This window comes from Patella vulgata, chromosome 7, assembly GCF_932274485.2.
Source record: "Patella vulgata chromosome 7, xgPatVulg1.2, whole genome shotgun sequence".
Classification (NCBI taxonomy): Eukaryota; Metazoa; Mollusca; class Gastropoda; family Patellidae; genus Patella; species Patella vulgata.
In genome coordinates this window covers 68081524-68106523 of record NC_065885.2, presented here as the reverse complement: position 1 = coordinate 68106523, position 25000 = coordinate 68081524, and the positions used below count along the sequence as shown (strand labels likewise).

The 25000-nt window shown below is 35.8% G+C and overlaps 2 protein-coding genes and 1 long non-coding RNA gene across 15 annotated transcripts in view; 1 reads left to right on the top strand and 2 right to left on the bottom strand.

Annotated features, from left to right (window-relative positions):
- The window catches only part of LOC126828526 (uncharacterized), a 74574-nt gene extending 74572 nt beyond the window's left edge, over positions 1–2 (top strand). For all 13 annotated transcript variants that reach the window (XR_007683110.2, XR_007683109.2, XR_007683114.2 and 10 more), the window contains one exon: positions 1–2. This exon is cut by the window's left edge and continues 172 nt beyond it. This is a non-coding gene — a long non-coding RNA (uncharacterized LOC126828526).
- Positions 1–9911, bottom strand: part of LOC126828523 (putative adenosylhomocysteinase 3) — a 149943-nt gene extending 140032 nt beyond the window's left edge. Inside the window, exon 1 of the mRNA XM_050558328.2 lies at positions 9790–9911. Coding sequence (XP_050414285.1) covers positions 9790–9897 — 108 coding nt within the window. The 5' untranslated portion in view covers positions 9898–9911. The remainder of the gene's footprint in view (positions 1–9789) is intronic.
- Positions 9912–17522: 7611 nt separating this feature from the next.
- LOC126828525 (solute carrier family 22 member 16) overlaps positions 17523–25000 on the bottom strand; it is a gene marked incomplete in the record, with an annotated part of 9019 nt that continues 1541 nt past the window's right edge. Inside the window, 5 exon segments of the mRNA XM_056102481.1 lie at positions 17523–19567; positions 20645–20717; positions 22883–23003; positions 23564–23646; positions 24096–24230. Coding sequence (XP_055958456.1) covers positions 19274–19567; positions 20645–20717; positions 22883–23003; positions 23564–23646; positions 24096–24230 — 706 coding nt within the window.

Here is a 25000-nt window from a genome sequence, read left to right as displayed (position 1 = left end):
TAGATTGAATTGTTAAAAATGAGATATCCAAAAAAGATTGAATTGTGAAAAATGAGATATCAAAAAATTGCACACGACCATCAGCAATTTCAAAGATGCATTATGTAAGTTTTAGATAAAGGACTGGTCGTTCTTGCTATAGTGCATTTTACATAGTGCATTTTTTATATAAGTACTAGCAGGATACCCGGCTTCGCTCGGGGATCATAACTCCGAAACTGGAAGTGGTAGACTAACGCCACCTGGCCTATGTTACTCCTCGGTCCGAGCTACCTCTATACCCCAAAATTCAGACTCGGGGCAGACCTAGTGTAGCCGCCAACCCCGAACAGACCGGCTTCGCTCGGGGGTCATAACTCCGAAACCGGAAGTGGTAGACTAACGCCACCTGGCCTATGTTACTCCCCGGTCCGAGCTACCGCTATACCCCAAATTTCAGACTCGGGGCAGACCTAGTGTAGCCGCCAACCCCGAACAGACAGACAGACAGACAAACAAACGACAGTCACAAATATATATATAGATTATAGCAACAACGACCAGTCCTTTATCAAAACCTTATATAATGCATCTTTAATATAAGTATCATAGCAACAACGACCAGTCCTTTATCTAAATCTTACATAGTGCATCTTTAACATAACTATTTTAGCAACAACGACCAGTCCTTTATCAAAATCTTACATAATGTATCTTTAATATAACTCAGACTCCGAAGTAAAACAGATAGAGTTATATCTGAGTGTGATGACGGACGACATCTGGCGTGTGTCATTTTACGTGATACAATGATCGTGATATTCCCTGTGTCTGCGATCAACTACAATAATTATAAAGATGGTGGCTCTCTGATTAAACCAGATTGATTGAAGAGACGAATGGCTTCCCCGCATGCTTATCACCAACTTCCGATCAAATAACGATTAATATGTATTACCTCTGGTTCAATTAATCATTTCTGCTGATTTTACTTAAGAGAGAGAGAGAGAGAGAGAGAGATGGGGTTTAACGTCTACTCAACACATTTGAGACAAACATATGGTTCAATTTTATTTCAATAATTCGCTTCCCAATAGGGGTCTTTAGCCGTAGAGGAAACCAGAGGACCCGGAGAAAACCCACGAGGTTACTAATACCACCAGAGATTAGTGGTCAGAAATAAAAAGCCTGACTGACATGGTCATAATGATACAATAAACAAGACGACAATAACAACCAGGCCACCTGTCACCTTTATATCAGATCGTAAAATACAATAAACTACAACAAACCAACTAATATCAATATAACTCATACTTTCTATTGTATTATTATACAGAACTGGAGCATAACACCCACTCAACACAAACAAAATAAAATCGTGTTAACGTCCTACTCCAACACCACTCATGTTGGAAATTTTTTAAGAGCTAACCATTCTTGCTATAATATACTAATGTCCAAAAGAAAGTATACACTGTACATTTCGTGCTGCATCAACCAAAGTCGTTTCCATTGTATGCAGCATTTGGGTACTATGTCAACCTGTTTCGCTTTTTTATTTTCCTTTTTAATGTTGAGTTTGGATGCATGAGACAAACTCAGTAATGTTTTATCAAATGTTTTTAATCTAAACAAAACTTAGTCATATTTTTAGTGTGTATACTTTCTTTTGGACATTTAGTATAGTTCAAAAACAGATAATGAAAATTGAAAAGTTCAGTCCAATTACTTTATTCTGTATAAATTGAAGTGTTTGAAGTTTTGATCAAATGTAGCGTAGATAGTTTATTATCATAGCAACGGTACTTGATAATCCAGACTCAATCTCGATTATCTGGGGGGGGGGGTATCGTTAACACCTTAAAAGGTGATCATGTTCTAATCTATATAAAATCTCGGCCGTCTGATAATGTAGAGAGGTGATTATGGACTTACATGTATGTGAATAAATGTCTAAATAATTTGTATATATTTAAATCCATTACAAGAGAGAGAGAGACAGAGAGAGAGAGAGAGAGAGAGAGAGCAGCCAAGGTGGACATAAGCCCCACTTTACAAACTACAATATTATTCATGTTGAATCTCTAAAAGGGGGAGAGAGAGAAGGGGGGTTTAACATCCACTCGACACAAAGAAGATCATTTCGGGACTAACAAATAGTTCAATTTTATTTCAATAATTCGCTTGTGCGTAGGAGTCTTTAGCAGTGGGAGGAAACTGGAGGACCTGAAGAAAACCCACGAGGTTGGACAGGCGACCCTACTCTTTGTCACGTACAAAAGTCCAATATAAAGATGTGCAATAGGCTGATATAGTTGTTATATAATGTATATTATACCCTGGAGATACTCAGATCAATTACTGATAAATATAAACAGATCAACGATAATAATATAATCATTACTTTCATCAAATCTAAATAAATAAAAATATAATACTGGTTACAGGTTTATTAACAATGCAAGTAAAGATCCATTATAGCGATAAAGTGTCATAGTGATAAAGTGTCATAGCGATAAACCGCTTTAACAGTAAAGCACTATGGCTATAATTTAAAGCATCATAGCGATAAATTAAAGCATCATAGCGATAAATTAAAGCATCATAGCGATAAATTAAAGCTAAATTAAAGCATCATAGCGATAAATTAAAGCATCATAGCGATAAAGTAAAGCGATAAATTAAAGCATCATAGCGATAAATTAAAGCATCATAGCGATAAAGTAAAGATCCATAGTTAGTGATGGTCCGATACTCTATTTAAATATCGATAAATGGCCGATAAGTGGCCTAATCAAAGAAATCGGTATCGACCAATACACGGCCATCTTGCCGATATTTGGGTTACCGATATCTGTTCAAAACGACTCGGTAATAACATTCTAAAATATTATCCGAGTTGTGAACAAATCATTATTTTGCTTGGCACACGGTGCATCTAAATAGCCATGCACACGTGCGCATTGCTATTTAGACGTACCGGTAATACAAGACTCTCATAGGGGATGTAAACAGGAAAGAATAAACAGTAAAAAAACTCTTACCGGTCTCCGTCATATAAATAGTCACGCACACGGCCACCAAAATAAAAGTTTTATTATCTAAAACTGACTGGTCATTATGCCTGGTCATATAGAACTCTGTAGACAGGAGCATGATCACGAACAGTCTAAATGTTGGACATAAATGTCTACTTCTATAAAATATTAATAACCTACCTTCATTCTGCCCTTACTCTACAAGACCAACTCCCAACAATATAATTCTCTTCTCGGATTATTTTCAGGCCCCCCTACTCGGGCCTAGAAGAACCTTCGGATAATCTAGGGTTCCTACTTGATTATATTATCAGCGTACAGGAATTACTGTCAACACTGTACATTACGCCTGTCTTGACCATGAAACAATTAAATCCCCAGAAAAATCTCTTTTCACTAATTTTATTTTTGAAATGTCAAGCTATTTTCAGGATCCTCTGAGTCTGAGGCATACTTGAATTCTTCTTACATGAGTTTAGCCAATGTAGGCCTGTCTTGAAATGTATATTTTAACAAATCTAGAAGTTTAAAATCCCAATACTTCCAAGGAAGACTACACAAACGGAATAATCCTAAAAGTTGGTGTAGATATTAAACTTTAGTTTAATCATGGAAAGAGAACTGTCTGTTCAAGGAAGACTGAACACTTATGAGCACACCTGAAGACACCTGAGTTTCTAGAAGAAACACAAACAATGGGTGTAGATTTTAAACTTTCATTTAATCACAGAAAGAGGATTTAATCCATCCAAGGAAGATTGAATACAATCTGAGTTTCTAGAACACTGGATGTTGTTAGTAGATGTTAATCAAGAACTAGAACTCAGTGAGTCCAAGGAAGACTGAGAACAATCTCAGTTTCTACAACACTTGATGTTTTCAGTAGATGTTAATCAAGAACTAGAACCCAGTGAGTCCAAGGAAGGCTGAATACAATCTGAGTATCACTAATTAATCAATCCTAGTTGTGTTTATTTATTCATTAATTAGATGAGAGTTGATAATGTTGTCAAGTTGGAACTCAGATAATCTCAACAGGTTACATCAACATGGTGAGAGGTTTAAATGTATCTCAGGCTCCCTGTCTTTCGCTGGTTAAACTCAGATCATCTCAATAGGTTACATCATCATGGTGAGAGGTTTTATAAGTGTATCTCAGGCTCCCTGTCTTTCGCTGAGCTGAGCTTACCATATGAAGTCATCCAGAACAGGTTTTATAAAATTAGTGAATGTTGGAAGAAGTGCTTTTACCTTTAAAGTCTTTGATTATATTCCAGGTATTTTAAATATATTGTATTCAAACTGTAGGAGTGATGGGGGCTATTTTTCTCAGGCATCAAGGGGCATCTATTTTAAGTTTAAAACATAATCGGAGCCATAGTCATGCAAAAAAAAAGCAACGTTAAATTAAATCAAGCTGATAGTACGGGACTCCATGAAAAGGTGGAAGTAGTTCTGATTATCCTGACGAACACCTGTATTATTCAGGACAAAATCACAACAAAACTATAAGTAACCGTGTCCTATTGAATTCCATCCCACGCCAGATTGGACGGATTAACATGAAGTCAATATTATTATATTAAAGTCGTTATAGAAAAGCGTTACGGTAATAAAATCAATGTGTGCTGTATGTTATTCTCAAATACAAAATGTAGATTTATTTCTTTGTTGTATGTCAAATTCTATTTACACTTTTTCAATTACAAACAACCATTTCGCCGAAGCGATGACATTTAGTTTTTTGCTCTGATCTATCAAAAGAATATCATGACATTACATTCTCTTGAAGCAGTCATGCATCCCATAAGTTTAAAACTGTTAAAGATGCAAGAGCTTCATGTAAATCTGACTATTTAAGTCTTATGACAAGTCCATCGGTTGGCCTAGATTTTAAATGAATTAGAACACCCCCGACATCTAAAAATTTAACGATAAAATAGATTAATCAAGACTTCGTTGCTACCATAATAAACAATCTACATCTTGTCAAAATTTCAAACACTTCAATCACAATAAAGTAATTTGAATGAAATTTGCAAGATATTTATTTTCCATTGAACTATTTATGAACAGGGGATGACAGTGGCTAAGTGCGTAAGACGCTGGCTCGCTAGCCTGGAGGTCGGGTGTTCGATCCCTGCATTGGCCGCGAAAGTTCATCCAGATTTTCCGGCATGGTTCTCCCTAGTCAGTGATGCAGGATGGAGGGCCTGACAAGGACAGCTGTCTAGTCATTTGGATGGGATGAAAACCGAGGTCCCATGTACACATTGGCGTGCACGTAAAAGATCCCTTGGCAGTTGGAATTCGATATAAGAGTAGGCCGTAGTGCTGCTGTCCAGGCCACTCAACACAAACCAGGTCATTTTGGGACTAACATGGTTCAATTTTATTTGAATAATTCACTTGCGTGTAGGGGTCTTTAGCAGTGGGAGGAAACTGGAGGACCTGGAGAAAACCAATGAGGTTGGACAGACGACCCTACTCCTTGTCACGTACAACCAGGGAAAAGCTCAAATAGAGATTATCTAATTAATAGGCCTTAAAGATACATTATGTACGTTCGATCCCTGCATTGGCCGAGAAAGTTCATCCAGATTTTCCGGCGTGGTTCTCCCTTGTCAGTGATGCAGGACGGAGGGGCTGACAAGGAAAGCGGTCTAGTCGTTCGGATGGGACGAAAAAACGAGGTCCTGTGTACACATTGGCATGCACGTAAAAGATCCCTTGGCAGTTGGAATTCGATATAAGAGTAGGCCGTAGTGCCGCTGTCCGGGCAAAATTTCCCTCATAGCACACTGTATGGCGTATGCCCGTCTTCAATTAGCCCAGGTTAAGTGCAGAACAGTAGGACGTTAAACCCCATTTTATTTCATTTACATTATGTACGATTTTGATGAAGAGCTGACCATTTTGCCTAGTTTCAAGAATCAATCTGATCAAATACAGATCTATATTTCATTTCGTACTTTCATACTTTCGATGGCTACCAGACATGAAGATCTGACCGGTTGTAGTGATAGATGTAGGTCGCGTCAGAGGTCATACGAGCGGGTTTTGACCCTAAGTAGTTAGACATTTGATCAACCAATCAGCATTGATGTTTCTAGTGGATTACCCACAGTTCTGTGCACCACACAACAAAAGCTTGTTGTAACAGACCTTTTCATTGGCTAATCTTTCACATCTTCCAGATCCTAAACTATAAAAAACCAAAACAAAATAGGATCTGTGTTATAATCAGATTGTTCAATAACAGATAATGCAAAATGAATACACTGAAAATTTCATTCAAATTACTTTATTCTGGGCCAAGTTATCACTGGTTGAACATTCAGTGTAGATTATTTATTATTGTAGCAACGGTACTTGATAATCAAGACTAAGCCTCGATTATCCACTTTATCGCTAATTTCACATGGGTGTTCAAAATAATTTAAATCTCTGCCGTCCGATGATTGATGTGAAGAAATGTCTAAATAATAATTTATATAAATAAGGCCCAAAGAAAGACCTGCAATAGGCAGATTTAACTCTTGCATAATGGCCCTTTAATTACATTGGGATGTAAATCAGTATTTTAATGTACGGTATCAATGTTTTGAGTGTATCAAGACTGGTTTTCGCTGTATGTTGTAATCTTTTTTGTGGTAGTAAAAAGGGATTAATGTCAGCTATTCCGCCATTACCAACTGTTATATCTAAGACAAATGTAAGCTGCTAGGCTTAATAAGAGATTATCAGGGGTTATAAAAATAACAATAGTCAGATCAGTACCAAACGACTATACTTGTAAAATACTTACTGCTTAAAGATATTACTGAAGCTTATTAAAGGCCAAAATATCAAATTACTCACGGCTTAATACACACTAAATATGTATTCATTTGATTAATTAACATTTAATTAAGAAAACAAATTAAACATATCAACGCTAGATAATCTTAGAGACTTGAATTAGAGCAAAGTTTTAAACTACGTCAATCAGGTTTCTCCGCTATCAATAAAAGTTGACAGCATCTTGTTACGCTCGAACAGTATAGATCGATAAAATTTTAATTTATCATTACTTAGTACATGCTGTATGGAATTGAGTCCTGTTTAGACATGTATTCTCATTAAAGATTCAACTTAAACAATATTATAGTTTGCAACGGATTCCTATAGCGTTAAACGACACATCGAGTACTACCAGTAATTCTGTTACTGCTGTAAAATACCAGTAATTAATCTTTAGCAAAAGAAATTTAACCCAAAAAAAATCTATATTTTAAATTGATATTTTTACCGTATTTACTGTATCAATGATTTTATCTTTAATCTGATTTCTCAAAATGATTGCCGTTTATTTTTATGTAGGGTAGGATATTTCCTTGACTTGACTTGCCTCACAAATATGACTCGTTTATCTGACAAGTTTCTTACCAAACATTTTCTGTGAAATCCCTCTCAGTGGCAACGGAGGTCAACACTTATAAACTTTATCAATTAATTTTAAGTTTTTTACCTAAATTTCATCCGTATTATTGCCCTTAGTATATTGTTAAATTTTCTGGACGTTTTCACTCTTGACGTCAACTTGTAGACTATCACCATTCAGAATACGACTAACATCAAGACCAGTCGTATTACGTCTTTCTTGTAAATTATTATTTTGTTCATTTTGAGTCATGTCTAGCAGAGTGGCAGTAGACGCTTGTTGCTTATGGCTAGCCCCCAGATGCATTAACTTGATACGATAATTTGTTGTTTATACTGTGTAGTTTGTGTTATTACAGGCAAGCAACTGTACAGCGCAAGTCGCAGTAGATGTTTATGGCTGACCCCAGGATCCATTCACTGGATACGATATGTTTGTTGTTTATTGTTTGTATTGTCTCGGTTGTCATGTCCACTGATTTGTCGGTTTGTATTGTGTGTAATGTAGTCCTCCAGCATTTATTATTGTGTACATGTATAATTAGTCTTGGGAATAGATCAAATAAACGGAGATCTGCTGTAAGCTAATTGGATTGTAAGTCCCTTGAATTAACCCTCGGGAATAGATCATTTAGACAGAGATCTGCTGTAATCTGATGGGGTATAATTAAGTCCACAAAAGATGATGTGCACTTGTATAAAATCTAACATTACCAGACAGGGGACTGTCGCAAAACTTCAACACTTGCGTCCAAACGTCCAAATGGAGATAACTCTAAGATAGATCTTGATCTACACGCCCATCCCCGTGTAAGACATGTTTCTGTTCATGATTCGATACCGACATTTAATCTATCGTTTTGTATCTGCGGAGTCGTTTAACCCAACTACTCCGTTCCGCGGGTTAGTCATTTAAACAGGTGTGTTGGTATTTTGCAATAATATAGAAACTGTAATTTGACTTTCTCCGGAATACTAGTGCTAGCACAAAATATCGTTGAATCGATATATCGCGATTCACCTTCTCATGATTCGTGTATTGAATCGCGAGATTTTTTTTTTTTAAAAACAATATTTTTATTCAAGTTGTCTGAATGGGATTAGGGAACAGGCTTAGCCTATGTAAAACCCCTCTCCCTATTCAGTGAGATGCTGAATCGATGTATAGCAATTCTTTTTTTTTATGTTTTTTTTATCACTTTAATAACTAACCTGTCACTCTTAATTATCCACGTCACACATTATCAATAGACACACAAACACCCTTAAATTGTCTTGGTCCTTATTTGGATCCACATCGTTATCGTGATATAAAACAGTTTTATTTCTTCAACATCGGCAGGATTAAAAATATCAATTATTCATTTATCCTGTTGTTTTCTTAGTAAATATTGACCTGGTTATGAATCATGGTACCAATCATATTATAGCACCTGAATCGCAATACGTATCATATCGTGACTACAGTGGCAATACCTAGCACTACAGAATACAGTACTTCCCACCTTGACAGCGCTAAATATGTATGAAACATTTGATACCTGTATCACCAGGGTTTTATTCCACGAAGAATAATCCACGGACACTTGGGTGATATCATAAATGACTTGTAATGACATGCTCACGTCACGACGACATGTCAGCTCCCAATATCCTTAATCAGGGGCTGTACTGATCTCGTACTTATAAGAGATTAAGCTACATCCATCTCTAATTTCATCTCTGTTTATAAATAAGTGTCCTGCTAAATTTTTTAAAGATATGTAATAAAAAGTGTGTTGCATGCTGGATTGATTTAAAGAAAAAGCTTAAATATGTTTTTAAAAAAAACTACAGTTGTATGAGACAATCACTCGTTTATTATTGTAAATTATACACTGGCATGACAACGTTTAGATAAATATCCTTTTATCGTTATCAAGCCTAAATGACATTTAGGAAGCTGAAAGGTAAGCCTGTACATGTTGTGAAGAAATCTGGCCACTGTGTACATCGGATGGGACTGAAATAAAATGCTCACTGAGTAGTAAAGCCATGGACCTTATAATACAGGTCCATGGTAAAGCCTACAGAGTTTATTAAATAAAGTCAAAGATGGTCAGATTTGTAGTTTGGGAGCACTGACTAAACCACGATCTGTAAACAATCTGGCGGAGACAGACAGTTCTGCGTATTATATGTCCTCTCTATACTCCACAATAGTCAATACTACAGGCTATAGCCTACAATACACGGCCCACGTGAGTCGTGTACGGTGAAGACAAGTCGAGATAAACCGTTATCAGCTTGACTGTCACTGACTACAAGCTTATCTATGAAATCTAATTGGCCTAACAAACAAACTTACCCTTGTCGATCGGTCTATATCGTTAAATTTTTGGTCAATCCGTATATTCCTATCACGCTGAGAAATAAGCACAGCCGTCTCGCCATTTTCCACATCTCCTTCCGACATTTTGACTGAGGAAGTGTCACGTGATATTACCTTTAAGCTCTCTCTCTCTCTCTATTCTAATTAAACAGAGTCGAGTTCAGTCACTCTAAGACTTCGCTGCTACATTAGGCCTAATTACGTTAGCAAATTGAAGAGTATTTTTCCTTTATGAACATTAAGAAAACTAAAGTATGTTTCAAAATTTATCTTTTCAGAAATGGATTTATATAGATTAAAAAAAACAGACGAAATATTGGTTTTAATAACCAATAATTTACTGTGAAATATACGGTATTATATATTCAAGTCAAGTCGATCAAATACAAAGATTATACAAATCAGACTTTATAATTATTATACATTGTTCTAATGTTCATTATCAAATGGATGAAATGGGGTTTAACGTCCTACTGTTCTGCTCCGACTGGGCTATAACGAAGACGGGCACACGTATGGCCTACGCCATGCAGTGTGTTATAGGGAAATTTTGCCCGGACAGCGGGCTCTTTTACGTGCACGTCGGTTTTTCGTCCCATCCGAACGACTATACGCTGTCCCTTGTAAGGCACTCCGTCTGCGATATCACCTCGGTGGAAGCGGACGTAAAATACAACTAACACTAACTTAGCATCACTGACAAGGGCCCAAGAGGCAACGGTGCACGTCGGAAAATCCACTGGAAAGAAATGAAGTGGTGAATGCGGGCATAGGCCATACAGTATGCTACAAGGGAATTTTTGCCCGGACAGCGGCGCTACGGCCTACTCTCATTTCGAATTCCATCTGTCAAGGAGTACAAACGGGACTTCTATTTATCATTCCACCAGAACGACTATGTTGTCCCTTGTTAAGGCCCCCTGTCTACATCATTGACACGGGGAAACCAGACCCGAATATCCCGATGAACTCCCTCGGCTAACAGCGGGATCGAACACGCTACATCCAGATTAGGGAGCCAACGTCACGCTACCGCAGCTCCGTTATTCAAAACAGATCATTTTTAAGGCCAAATTTTTGACCCCCCCCCCCCTCCGAATGGAGCTAAAATTTTCAAAGTGCGGGGGCATGATTGGTAGGCCAAGGATTCTGGATTTGGTTCTCTGGCGAGTAATGTTGTCTTGCAATTTGATTAAAACACAGATCCTATTTCGTTTCGTTTTTTATAGTTCCAAATTTCGTTTTACTTGTCTTCACAACACTAGGATCTGGAAGGGTTGTTATATAACAGGTGTTCTATATAGCTGATGTGAGGAATTAGCCAATGAAACGGTCTATTACGGCGAGTTCTTGGCGTGCTCTATACGGAACCGTGGGTTAACCCCTAGAAACGTCAATGCTGATTGATTAATCAATGTCTGACGTCATAGGGTCAAAAGCCGCTCGTGTGACCTCTGATGCGATCTCCCAGTACAAATGGTCAGATCTTCATGTAGAAGGTATAAACAAACGAAATGAAATATAGATCTGTATTTTAATTAGATTTTGATGTCTTCTATCTCAAAATAGCTCAGAATGGTCATTTTAGAAGGTCAAAATTTCAGGCAGATAGAGAGAGGGTTAGATGGTTCAAAAGAGTTGTTGACTGTTATTACAACGACCTAGAAGACAGAGAGAGAGAGAAATGGGGTTTAACGTCCACTCGACACAAACTAGGTCATTTCGGGACTAACATATGGTTTTTAATTTTATTTCAATAATTCGCTTGCGCATAGGGGTCTTTAGCAGTGGGAGGAAACCGGAGGACCCGGAGAAAACCCACGAGGTTGGACAGGCGCCCCTACTCCTTGTCACGTACAACCGGGGATTCGAAACAACGCCAGTCGACTCAATGACAGACTTTATGATACAGCGCGCGCACGCTAACCATTCAGCCATCCAACCCCCCACCTAGAAGACACGAGTACTGTTAAATATAAATGGTTCCAGTGGAAGCCTGCTGTTACGTGGGCTATTTACGCTCGTCCGTGGCACCAATATCGTGCCGCAGACATGAGGCTTTATTAAAAGCGTTGAAGACCCCCTCCAAGACACCACTCAGCCTTTAATTGCACGGAGGAACGTTCCGTCAGTCATACGAAACGAATTACATCAAATCTGCGTTCTAGTGTAACGCAGGTGAGACAGAACAATTTCTCAAAGTTGAACATTGATGGTGACTTCAACCTGGTATTGGATTTATCGGATATCACTGACGCTTTTAGTGCAGTAGAGTCACGGAAAGAACTAATTTGAGTGCAGTTTATTGATCACCAACTTGATATTGGATGTACATTGCTGGCCATTGCCATTGGGCGTGATATGGGTTAGTGAAACGAAATGAAATTTGATTTACATAACATTCTATTGGGCTAATGAGAGGGGTTGAATGGCCGAATGGTTATAGCACGTGCGCGCTGTATCATAAGGTCTGTCAACTGACGTGGTTTCGAATCCCCGTGAAAAGGAGTAGGGTCGCCTGTCCAATCTCGCAGGTTTTTTCCGCGTCCTCTGGGTTTCCTCCCACAAGCGAATTATTGAAATATAATTGAACCGTGTGCTGATCCCAAAACGACCTAGTTTGTGTCGAGTGGACGTTAAACCCCATTTCTATTGAAGACAGCCAACTGTATGTAGTGTGTTACTACCTGCTCTTGTATCACCTATTGTGTAATTTAATGGACGTTTTTGAAAGGTGGATACAAGTATCTAAATTGGCACAAATACTCCTTAATTAGGGGCTACTCTTTTGAAAAAGTCCATCACCCATTCGAAAATACAAGATGGCGACCGTTTTCAAAATGGTCGACTTTCCGGCAACGAAATGACATTATTTTGCGATAAAATTGTCCTGTTTTATTGTGGGTAAGTTCACATATATAATCAATCTGATTACAACACAGATCCTATTTCGTTTCGTTTTTTATAGTTCAAAATTTCGCTTTACTTGTCTTTACTACACTAGGATCTGGAATTTCGTTTCGTTTTTTATAGTTCAAAATTTGTTTTACTTGTCTTTACTACACTAGGATCTGGAATTTCGTTTCCTTTTTTATAGTTCAAAATTTGTTTTACTTGTCTTTACTACACTAGGATCTGGAATTTCGTTTCGTTTTTTTATAGTTCAAAATTTGTTTTACTTGTCTTTACTACACTAGGATCTGGAATTTCGTTTCGGTTTTTTATAGTTCAAAATTTCATTTTACTTGTCTTTACTACACTAGGATCTGGAAGAGTTGTTGTCATTCACGTGTTCTGGATAATGTAATTAGGGTTTAGCCCATGGAACGGCCTGTTACAGTGGGCTTTTGGCGTGTGGTGCACGGAACTGTGTGTAATCCACTAGAAACACCAATGCTGATTGGTTGATCAAATGTCTTACGTCATAGGGTCAAAAGCCGCTCGTATGATTTCTGACGCGACCTATCAGTACAACCGGTCAGATCTGTAGGCCTATGTAGTGTAGTCCAATGACGTATGGTGTAGGAAAGTGGCATCTCATGTAGGCCTATGTATGTTTCACCATGGCTATAAACGCCTATTTTGTACGGCTTCGCTTCGAGTCATTCCAGTAAATTGAAGAATGAAGATACATATTAAGTTTTACAAACTGGTAGAACAAAACCTGTTAGTATGTATGGCAATGGCGTGTTTTACGACCCTTCTTTCTTTCAAGCGTAGCGTGAAACGAAGCTGGATTCATTGAGTTCATCGCGCGCGACGTCAACAGAATCAATGTACAAAGATGGCGGCCGTATTCACATGCCGCAAGTCACGTGACGGCCATTCTAGTCTATATATTTCTATGACCAAAAGTATAATAAAAAAAAAACGAAACGAAATATAGATCTGTATTTTTAGTACTTGTATTCCGATTTGACCGATTATTACAGTTATCGGGGCCTCACTACAAGGTCTTAAATCAAAATCATGTGTGTTTCACCTTGGAAATCTTGAGATACACAAACTGGACGTAGCATTCAAGTAAGAGCTAAATCTGCCTATTGCAGGTCTTTATATTGGCATCAAATGTTATATAAACTATTATTTAGATATTTATTTACATGACGAGCCTATAATCAACACTGTAGAACGCCGGATGGCGGAGATTTAAAGCGAGAGAGAGAGAAATGGGGTTTAACGTCCACTCGACACAAACTAGGTCACTTCGGGACTAACATATGGTTTAATTTGATTTACATAATTCACTTGCGCGTAGGGGTCTTTAGCAGTGGGAGGAAACCGGAGGACCCAGAGAAAACCCACGAGGTTGCACAGGCGACCCTACTCCTTAAAGCGTGAATTTCATATTTTCTAATAAAGTCAAAACATAATTATTTCTATGTCTTTTGCTCAATAGGTTGTCAACTCACTGTTATACGATGATAGGTAAAAACCATTCACCCCGGAAATAATAACACAATTACCTCCCTTGTTTTTTCTATTTCCCCCCATGGAATAGTTATCTTCAAACGTTTGAATTTGAAGTTGAAAATGATATTTTTGCGAATTTCTCAACTGTGTAACGTTTTCCTTGAAGGGAAAACCATGTTTGGGGTATGGGGAGCTTGGTATCTCTGCCACCAGTGATCAATTCCTGGCTGATCACGAGCCACCGGTAAACGGAACTTCGGAAGGGTGTGTAAGGACCAGCTAAAAGTGGTCAGTAACGGTGTTTTGCTAAAATTATAATAAGCTTCACCGTAGGAATAAGACAGACTCGTAACAAAAACTTTCAAAATATATATATATATATCAGTATTTACAGCTTAAATACGTTTATTTCTATTAACTGTCCTTTTTCGGGTGAACAGCGTTCACCGTACTCTGTCAGGGTCTTTACTTTTTCGGGCGAATAGCATTCGCCGTACTAGTTCTTGAAACTGCCAACGTCTTTCCTTTTTCGGGTGAATAGCATTCACCGTACTTGTTCTTGTATCTGCCAGTGTCTTTCCTTTTTCGGGCAAATAGCATTCGCCGTACTTTTCTTCAATCCGCAACTTGTCTTTTTCGGGCAATCCTAGATTGCCTTACTCGCTGAAAGAGAAAGAAGCTTTAAAGGAGCTTCTGTACCATCGGAACGTAGTTTGTCGATATCAAACGAGTTCATCGCTGACCGCAGTCCCAGAGGCTTGCCTACCGTGCAAATTCCAGCCATCTAGACGTATCTATAAGAGACATTTATTCCTACTGGCGATTCACAAATATTGCATGAAGAAATTCAAATCATAAGAACATAAACTTGACTAATAAACAGTATCATATTGATTATAAAAGTACAATGTATATATTGGTTACACTATATATATATCACAAAACACCAATCATTAGATAATAATAATTATTTACTAATTATATAAATTACAATACTCTCGTAAGATGAATATTAGAGTACTGGGTCTCACACCAAACGTATCTCTAAACTTGGAAGATAATTTCATTGACACCGTACGGAAGATATCTAGTATAGATGTAATTAAGAGTGACATAATAGCCATTCATGAACTACCATCAAAATATGTTGATAGACCAAAACCGGTTATTGTAAAGATGAAAAATACAGAGTGCAAGTCTAAAATAATGAAAAACCGAAAATTATTTAAAGAACACAATTTTAAATTAGCTGATGATATCACAAAAAAGAACCTTAGTCTAATCAACAGGGCTTACGCTAAACCAATGGTGGACAAATGTTGGTATTTCAATGGCAGTGTATATGCAAAGGCAGCAGGTAGAAAAAGGGTGAGAATAGACTTATTTGACGACCTAGAAACATTTGTGCTATCGGCAAAAGAAGAATCCCATAGATTAGATGACTCGACATATTGAAATACCCTAGAAATTAAATTCAGTACTTTGTAAAGTTTTGCACACTATTGCTCTGTATAATTTTATTATCTAAACAATATCAGTATTAAGAGTAAGCTTACGTTAAAATGTTCCCATTCGAAATATATAAACTGTAGCCACAAATGAATTTGTGTTTAACATTAAAACTCAGTAAAAATCCTATATACAACTGTTCCATATGCATAATTAGTTCTCCTAAAAATATGGCTTGTGGTCCGCTGTAAGAACAGTAGTGTGTTAAACCCCGTTCACTTCATTTAAGCGACGCTGAATCGCAGTACATGTATATCGAAAAGCCAATCTGCCCTGAATTAATTTTCTTATATATCACGTAATTGTTGTACATATAAGATATAATATAGTTTATGATGGTGAACTTCTGTGAGTTATTTGCATAAATGAAAGTTAAGTTACAGCCAATATCACTTAACAACGAAGAACTACTTTATTTTATGTAATTGGTATAAATTAATATTTGTTATAAGGAATGTTACTTAAAAGGAAGAAATAGTCCAACATCACGTCAGTCACTTTAAATCACGAATTAATGTTTAACATGGTATGTCACTTTAGATGTTGAACCCTTTTAAGTGATATTGATTATCACATGAATTTGTCTATGAATTTACTAATATTGTATTATAAGGAATGTCTTTTTAGGGTGTCTAAAACCCCCCAAAAAGCTATCAAATTATTTCTTATATATCACGTAATTGTTGTACATATAAGTTATAATATAGTTTATGATGGCGAACTTCTGTGAGTTATTTGCATAAATGAAAGTTAAGTTACAGCCAATATCACTTAACAACGAAGAACTACTTTATTTTATGTAATTGGTATAAATTAATATTTGTTATAAGGAATGTTACTTAAAAGGAAGAAATAGTCCAACATCACGTCAGTCACTTTAAATCACGAATTAATGTTTAACATGGTATGTCACTTTAGATGTTGAACCCTTTTAAGTGATATTGATTATCACATGAATTTGTCTATGAATTTACTAATATTGTATTATAAGGAATGTCTTTTTAAGGTGTCTAAACCCCCCCAAAAAAGCTATCAAATTATTTTAGTTAGCCTATGCGAGCATATCCTTTACAGTCTGTTTCATACAGCAATTATTTGGCTAGTTAAATCAGTCATAATACAGGACATAGACCTTCTCTCTTTCGGCTCAAAAGAGAAACTCTTCAAAGTTTTATAAATGGCAAATTTTAGAATGTAACCGTATTTGAAAAATCAATAAGACACTATACGAGTCAAAAACCCAAATGAATGTGAGAAGGTATTCGACTAAAATTGGCCATTGATTACGTCACGTGAACAGACATTATGTGGGTCAATCAACTGACAACCAATCGTGTTGTTATAGGCAGGCTTATTTAACTTTTGACGACTGTCAATTAAGCAATCACTAAGCAATCACTGCCTAAGTAAAAACCGAATCAATATCGCCAAAAATGAACTACTTTGTCTACTTTTAATTATACATAAGGGAATTGTGAGACTCAGAGCTCAACACGCTGTTTCCATTCAGTATTACACAGCTATCTATGAACACTAATTCCACATTTAAACGCATAGTACCAAATGACTTTGTTAGTTTAAACCAATATTTATATATATACAGTGATGTCACCGTTTTTAAAAATGTTTTTTATATCGTTAGAACAATCGTAAGCTTTACTTTATTTAGATTATGCTCATTATACGAATTATGCTTAAACATGAACAAAATTAATACAAATGCAACTATAATATACTGTATCTACATATATCAATGGAAGACTTAAAAATTATATCTTTAAATACTAGAGGTATGCGTAATAAAATCAAACGTAATAAAATATTTGTATGGTTAAAGGAACAAAAAGCAAAAGTTATATTTCTGCAAGAAACACATAGCACAAACTCAGATGAAATCACCTGGCAACTAGAATGGGGAGATCACATAATATTTGCACACGGAAAGAGTAATTCAGCTGGAACTGCCATTTTATTTAATACATCGAGTAATCTAGATATTAAGTCATATACAGCTGATGAAAATGGATACTTTATTATTTTGATTTTAAACTGCTGACAGACTAATTTTTTATTCGTTAATACGTACAGCCCCACGATAGATATTCAGCAAAAGGCCCATTTTCTTAAACTGCAAGATCAGATGCTCAAATCTTTTGAAGTTTACGACGACTTGTCAGTTATCATAGGCGGGGATTTTAACAATGTGATGAACAAAGACTTGGACAGAACGGGTGGAAATTATAAAATAAAAAACAACAGCAAGGTAGCTATTATAAACATAATAAAATATTTTAATCTTATCGACATATTTAGAGTTAGAAATCCAAAGTTACGTAGATATACGTGGAAACAGCTTAAGCCTTTAATACAAAGCAGGATAGATTTTTGGTTAATCTCGGCCACTACTCAAGATTTTGTAAAAGAGTGCACCATTATACCAAACACATTCAGTGATCATCAAGCAATTGCTATTAAAATATGTACTATTGATTCAAAAAGAGGGCCTGGACTATGGATATTTAATAACAATCTGATATTAGATAAAAATTATTACAAATTATTAAAGAACGCCATCAGTATATGGAAGGATGAATATCATGATAAGGAAGATAGGGGGGGGGGGGGACTTTGGGATTACGTTAAATTTAAAATTAAAAATGAAACCATTAAATACTGTAAAAAGAAACAAAAAATTAAAAGTAAGTTAAAAGAAAAACTAATACAAGAAATGCAGGGTCTAGAAAATAAAATTTCATCCTTAAACACTCATGATGTCGAAACATACGAAAAATATTACTTCGTTAAATACAAGCTTGATCAAATTTATGATATAGAAATCCGTGGGGCTATCTTAAGATCTAATGTGGAGTGGCACGAAAAGGGGAAAAGAATACAAAATTATTGCTAAGTTTAGAGAAACAAAATAAAATATCAACATCATTAAACAGAATTGAAAAAGATAATAGTGAAATTATTTGCCCAAAGGAAATATCAAGGGAAATTTATAACTATTACTCGAATCTTTATTCAGAGACTACCCATAACAAATCAGGCCTCGAGGATACAATATTCCTCAGGAAACAGTACTTCCAAAAATTAAATGAAAATCAAAGTCAGATGCTGGAACATAAAATTGACAACCGTGAATTTTTGGAAGCATTAAAACTATTTAAAAATAATAAAACCCCAGGAAATGATGGGCTGAATATAGAATTTTACCGTGAATACTGGCCTCTTATTAATACATTAGTATTAAACTCATTTAACTATAGTTTTGAATATAGGCTGCATTGATCGAGACTACCCATTATCGTTTGTAAGAGTAGTCACATATATCTCGTATCCCTCAAAAATAGGGAGGAAATTGGCCACCACAGTCGGTTTACATATTCATGATTACAGATTGATCAATATTAGCAAGGGTCAGGGCGTGGTGTGCGTCTTTAATTAGAATTCATACCCTGAGGGTCAATGATACCCCCCTTCCAATTTCCGTATAATGAGGGCTGCGATATAGCATCTAGTTTGTTTCACAGAATTAAAGTCTAGTGTTTTCAGTGAAAAGACATATTATGGGCGCGCGTCTGCCATTCTTATTTTCCTCGCCTTTGTTTGATTGTCTATTTGTAAGGTCTGGCGTTTCTTTAAATGGATGCCCGTTCGTGGGCGTGTCTTTTGTTTCTTGTACCCCTTCCTGGTCCCCTTCCTGGTCGACCTGTACTACATCCTCCATGGCTAATCCTAGAGTTTCCGGTAGAAATAACCTGGTTAGAATCCCGCTTAAACCAAGTAAGACGATCACTATAATATATGGTACCATTTCATTGCCGCTCTGAAAATATACATTACAAACTATAATATATGGTACCATTTCATTATCACTCTGAAAATATACAATACAAACTATAATATATGGTACCATTGTCACTCTGAAAATATTCAATACAAACTATAATATATGGCATTATTTCATTTCCACTCTGAAAATATACATTACAAACTATAATATATGGTACCATTTCATTGCCACTCTGAAAATACACAATACAAACTATAATATATGGTACCATTGTCACTCTGAAAATATTCAATACAAACTATAATATATGGCATTATTTGATTTCCACTCTGAAAATATACATTACAAACTATAATATATGGTACCATTTCATTGCCACTCTGAAAATATACAATACAAACTATAATATATGGTACCATTGTCACTCTGAAAATATTAAATACAAACTATAATATATGGCATTATTTCATTTCCACTCTGAAAATATACATTACAAACTATAATATATGGTACCATTTCATTGCCACTCTGAAAATATACAATACAAACTATAATATATGGTACCATTGTCACTCTGAAAATATAAGAGGATACTTGTCGAAACGTCGTGCTTGTTTAGAATAAAACTAGTGACTGTATCCCATAAAAACTGTGTTCTATAATATATAATATATGGTACTGTTTCATTATCACTATGGAGATATACAATACAAACTAATTAAAGAGGCATTGTGTTAGATGTAGATAAATAATTTATTGAAAATTTCAGTCAAGTGTCTTCAATCTGCGCGAGGTTATGAGTACCATTGATTCGACAATAATCAAGGTTTCAAATATCCATTTAATTGTTCAATTATTAAATGGGGTGGAGCTTCTAATACATTCAATATCTAAGCCACCCGATAGCCTAGAGAGTTGATTCTGTTCAATTATTAACTGGCGTGGAGCTTCTAATACATTCAATATCTAAGCAACGCGAAAGCCTAGAGAGTTGATTCTGGACTTTTCAAGTGAATAAATGTCTAAATTAAATAATAATTTATATGACATTTATAAGGCGGAGACACCCCGCCTCCTGATGATCGAAGGGAAAGAATATGAAAAATTTACCGGGGTGAAGATAAAAGGCGCGACAATTCCTCCAATACGAGCTGCCGTGTTAGCGGCACCATAACCCAAGTTTCTGAAATAAAAATAGTCTATATATCATACACCAAAAAAACATAGTCTATATATCATACACCAGTAGCATATAGTCTATATATCATACACCAATAGAATATAGTCTATATATCATACACCAGTAGAACATAGTCTATATATCATACACCAGTAGCATTTAGTCTACCAATAGAACATAGTCTATATATCATACCAGTAGAACATAGTCTATATATCATACACCAGTAGAACATAGTCTATATAGCATACACCAGTAGAACATAGTCTATATATCATACACCAATAAAACATAGTCTATATATCATACACCAGTAGCATATAGTCTATATATCATACACCAATAGAACATAGTCTATATATCATACACCAGTAGAACATAGTCTATATATCATACACCAGTAGAATATAGTCTATATATCATACACCAGTAGCATATAGTCTATATATCATACACCGATAGAATATAGTCTATATATCATACACCAGTAGAATATAGTCTTTATATCATACCAGTAGAACATAGTTTATATATCATACACCAGTAGAATATAGTCTATATGTCATACACCAATAGAACATAGTCTATATATCATACACCTGTAGAAAATAGTCTATATATCATATACCAGTAGCATATAGTCTATATATCATACACCAGTAGCATATAGTCTATATATCATACACCAGTAGCATATAGTCTATATATCATACACCAGTAGCATATAGTCTATATATCATACACCAGTAGAACATAGTCTATATATCATACACCAGTAGAATATAGTCTATATATCATACACCAGTAGCATATAGTCTATATATCATACACCGATAGAATATAGTCTATATATCATACACCAGTAGAATATAGTCTATATATCATACCAGTAGAACATAGTTTATATATCATACACCAGTAGAATATAGTCTATATGTCATACACCAATAGAACATAGTCTATATATCATACACCTGTAGAAAATAGTCTATATATCATATACCAGTAGCATATAGTCTATATATCATACACCAGTAGCATATAGTCTATATATCATACACCAGTAGCATATAGTCTATATATCATACACCAGTAGCATATAGTCTATATATCATACACCAGTAGAACATAGTCTATATATCATACACCAATAAAACATAGTCTATATATCATACCAGTAGAAAATAGTCTATATATCATATACCAGTAGCATATAGTCTATATATCATACACCAGTAGAACATAGTCTATATATCATACACCAATAAAACATAGTCTATATATCATACCAGTAGCATATAGTCTATATATCATACACCAATAGAATATAGTCTATATATCATACACCAATAGAATATAGTCTATATATCATACACCAATAGTCTATATATCATACACCAATAGAACATAGTCTATATATCATACACCAGTAGAACATAGTCTATATATCATACACCAATAGAATATAGTCTATATATCATACACCAGTAGAACATAGTCTATATATCATACACCAATAAAACATAGTCTATATGTCATATACCAGTAGAACATAGTCTATATATCATACACCAGTAGAATGTAGTCTATATATCATACACCAATAGTTTATATATCATACACCAGTAGAACATAGTCTATATATCATACACCAGTAGAACATAGTCTATATATCATACACCAGTAGAACATAGTCATTTACAAAACATACGATCAACTACAAAATGTCGACATAGTAAATATATATGGAAATGAAGCAGTTGGACCAAATTATCTCAGAATCATAATAACAATGGAGACACGCAGTAGGACCTGGTGCGGATTGGAGGGGGGGGGGACTGTGGGGAACCCACTAGAAACATCAACGCCGATTGGTTAATCAAATGTCTGACGTCATAGGGCCAAAAGCCTCTGGTATGACCCCGACAACCGGTCAGATCTTCATGTAGTGTAGGCCATGGAAGGTATAAACAAACGAAACGAAATATAGATCTTTATTTGAATCAGATTGTTATGTCTTATATCTCAAAATAGCTCAGAATGGTCATTCGGAGGCTCAAAATTTCAAGCCCTGGGGACTGATTCAAATGAGTTGTTGATTTTTATTACAACGATCTAAAAGAGATAGAGAGAGAGAGAGAGAGAGAGAGAGAGAGATTGAAACTCACCGAATAACAGTAGGATAACTCTCGGTGGTGATGATGATGATACCCGCCCAAGCCATGGCGCTAAATAATCTAGCTGCTAGAGATAGGGTTGTGATCATTACACCTTTATATCCGAAAGGCACTACAATTAGAAAAAACCACACAGAACAACGAAATTAAAGCTATAATATACACTGTTATTAAAAAACTAAACCAAATTAAAGTAAAAAGATGCTAAAATAAAAATTAAAAATTAAAACACTACAATTAGAAAAAACCCACCCCAAAACCTGAAATTAAATCCACAATATACACTGTAATTAAAAAACAAAACAAATTAAAGTAAAAATTACCTATATATTACCTGTATATTAATTAATCACCTGTATTTCACATGTATATCAATTAATTACATGTATTTTACCTGTATATTAATCAATTACATGTATTTACCTGCATATTAATTACTTGTATTTTACCGGTATATTAATTAATTACCTGTATATTAACTAATTATCTATATATTTTACCTATATATTAATTAATTACCTGTATTTACCTCTATATTAATTACGTGTATTTTACCTGTATATTAATCAATTACCTGTATTTACCTGTATTTTAATTACTTGTATATTACCTGTATATTGCCTATATATTAACTAATTATCTATATATTTTACCTATATATTAATTAATTACCTGTATTTTGAATGATAATGACTGCTATACAGGAGATAGTACCTGCACCGTACATGACAGTTGCCACCGTTCTCCGACCGAATCTACACAAAATATAAAATATATTTTACAATAATATCACCGATGCAGTGTCTGATTTACACATACGTAAAAACAAGCGACAGCTTAGGGTCTACAATTCAACAGGGCCTCATACATTTGGGGATTTTTTCGGGTCTTTTTACTTTAAAAATTTTACGAGGTTCTGTTTTTGAAACTTGTGATTTTGGACAGTAGGCCTAGCTCGTTTCATCCCTTCACTTAAACGTATAATATGGTAAAATGAACAAGCAATTCCAAAACTATAAACCCGGGTAACTGTGATTCCACAATCATTGGCAACCAGGGGAACGCGACAAATAGCTTAGGAAACCAATGGTACTGGGTAATTATGGTACTCATCTATGGTACTGGGTAATTATCAGAACTTACCTATGTTACCGGGTAAATAACCTAAACTCACCTGTGATACTGTGTAATAACCCCAACTTACTTATTTAAGGCATATATTATAGGTATGAAAATGGGGAACTCCAATATAAACATCAAAAACAAATTCAGGTAAAAGTTTCCAGATAACTGACCAATACCAAAAGCAAAACCATAGAGAGAAGCCGAGGTACACCACCTGAATAATGCAAAATTGATTTTAAGGGTCCACGCTTTCTATTGATGTCGGCTATGGCCAAGAAGAACCTTCTGGGGGCTGGGGGCTAGGGGCTGGGGGTAGGTTTCAGGCTCGGTATTAACTATCAATACATTTTATAATTGTTTACCTGAGTAAAACCTGTTTTTACCTGGGTAATCGAATTACAAAGTATTTGCGCGTCCAGGTAGTGTGGTGTATGAGCTCACCGAGTTTCCGGGTTTTTTGCTATAGTTGCAAAGAATTTAGATTTATCCCGATATCAAATTTCTGGCCTAAAATATCAACGTGTACACAGGGCCTTGGTTTTTCTTCTCGTCCGAATGACTAGACGCAGTCAGTTCACCACCACTGACAAGCAGAAACCAATCTGAAAATAGCAAGAGACTTTACCAGTCAACACCAAATACAATGAAATGAAATGGGTTTAACGTCCTACTGTTCTGCTCCGACTGGGCTAATGAGGACGGGCATACGCCATGCATACAGTGTGCTATGAGGCAAATTTTGCCCGAACAGCGACGCTACGGCATACTCTTATATCGAATTCCAACTGTCAAGAGATCTTTTACGTGCACGCCAATTATGTACACGGGACCTCGGTTTTTCGTCCCATCCGAACGACTAGACAGCTGTCCTTGTCAGGCCCTCCGTCCTTCATCACTGACAAGTGGGTACCACGCCGGAAAATCTGGATGAACTTTCTCGGCAAATGCAGGGATCGAACACCCGACCTTCAGGCTAGCGAAAAT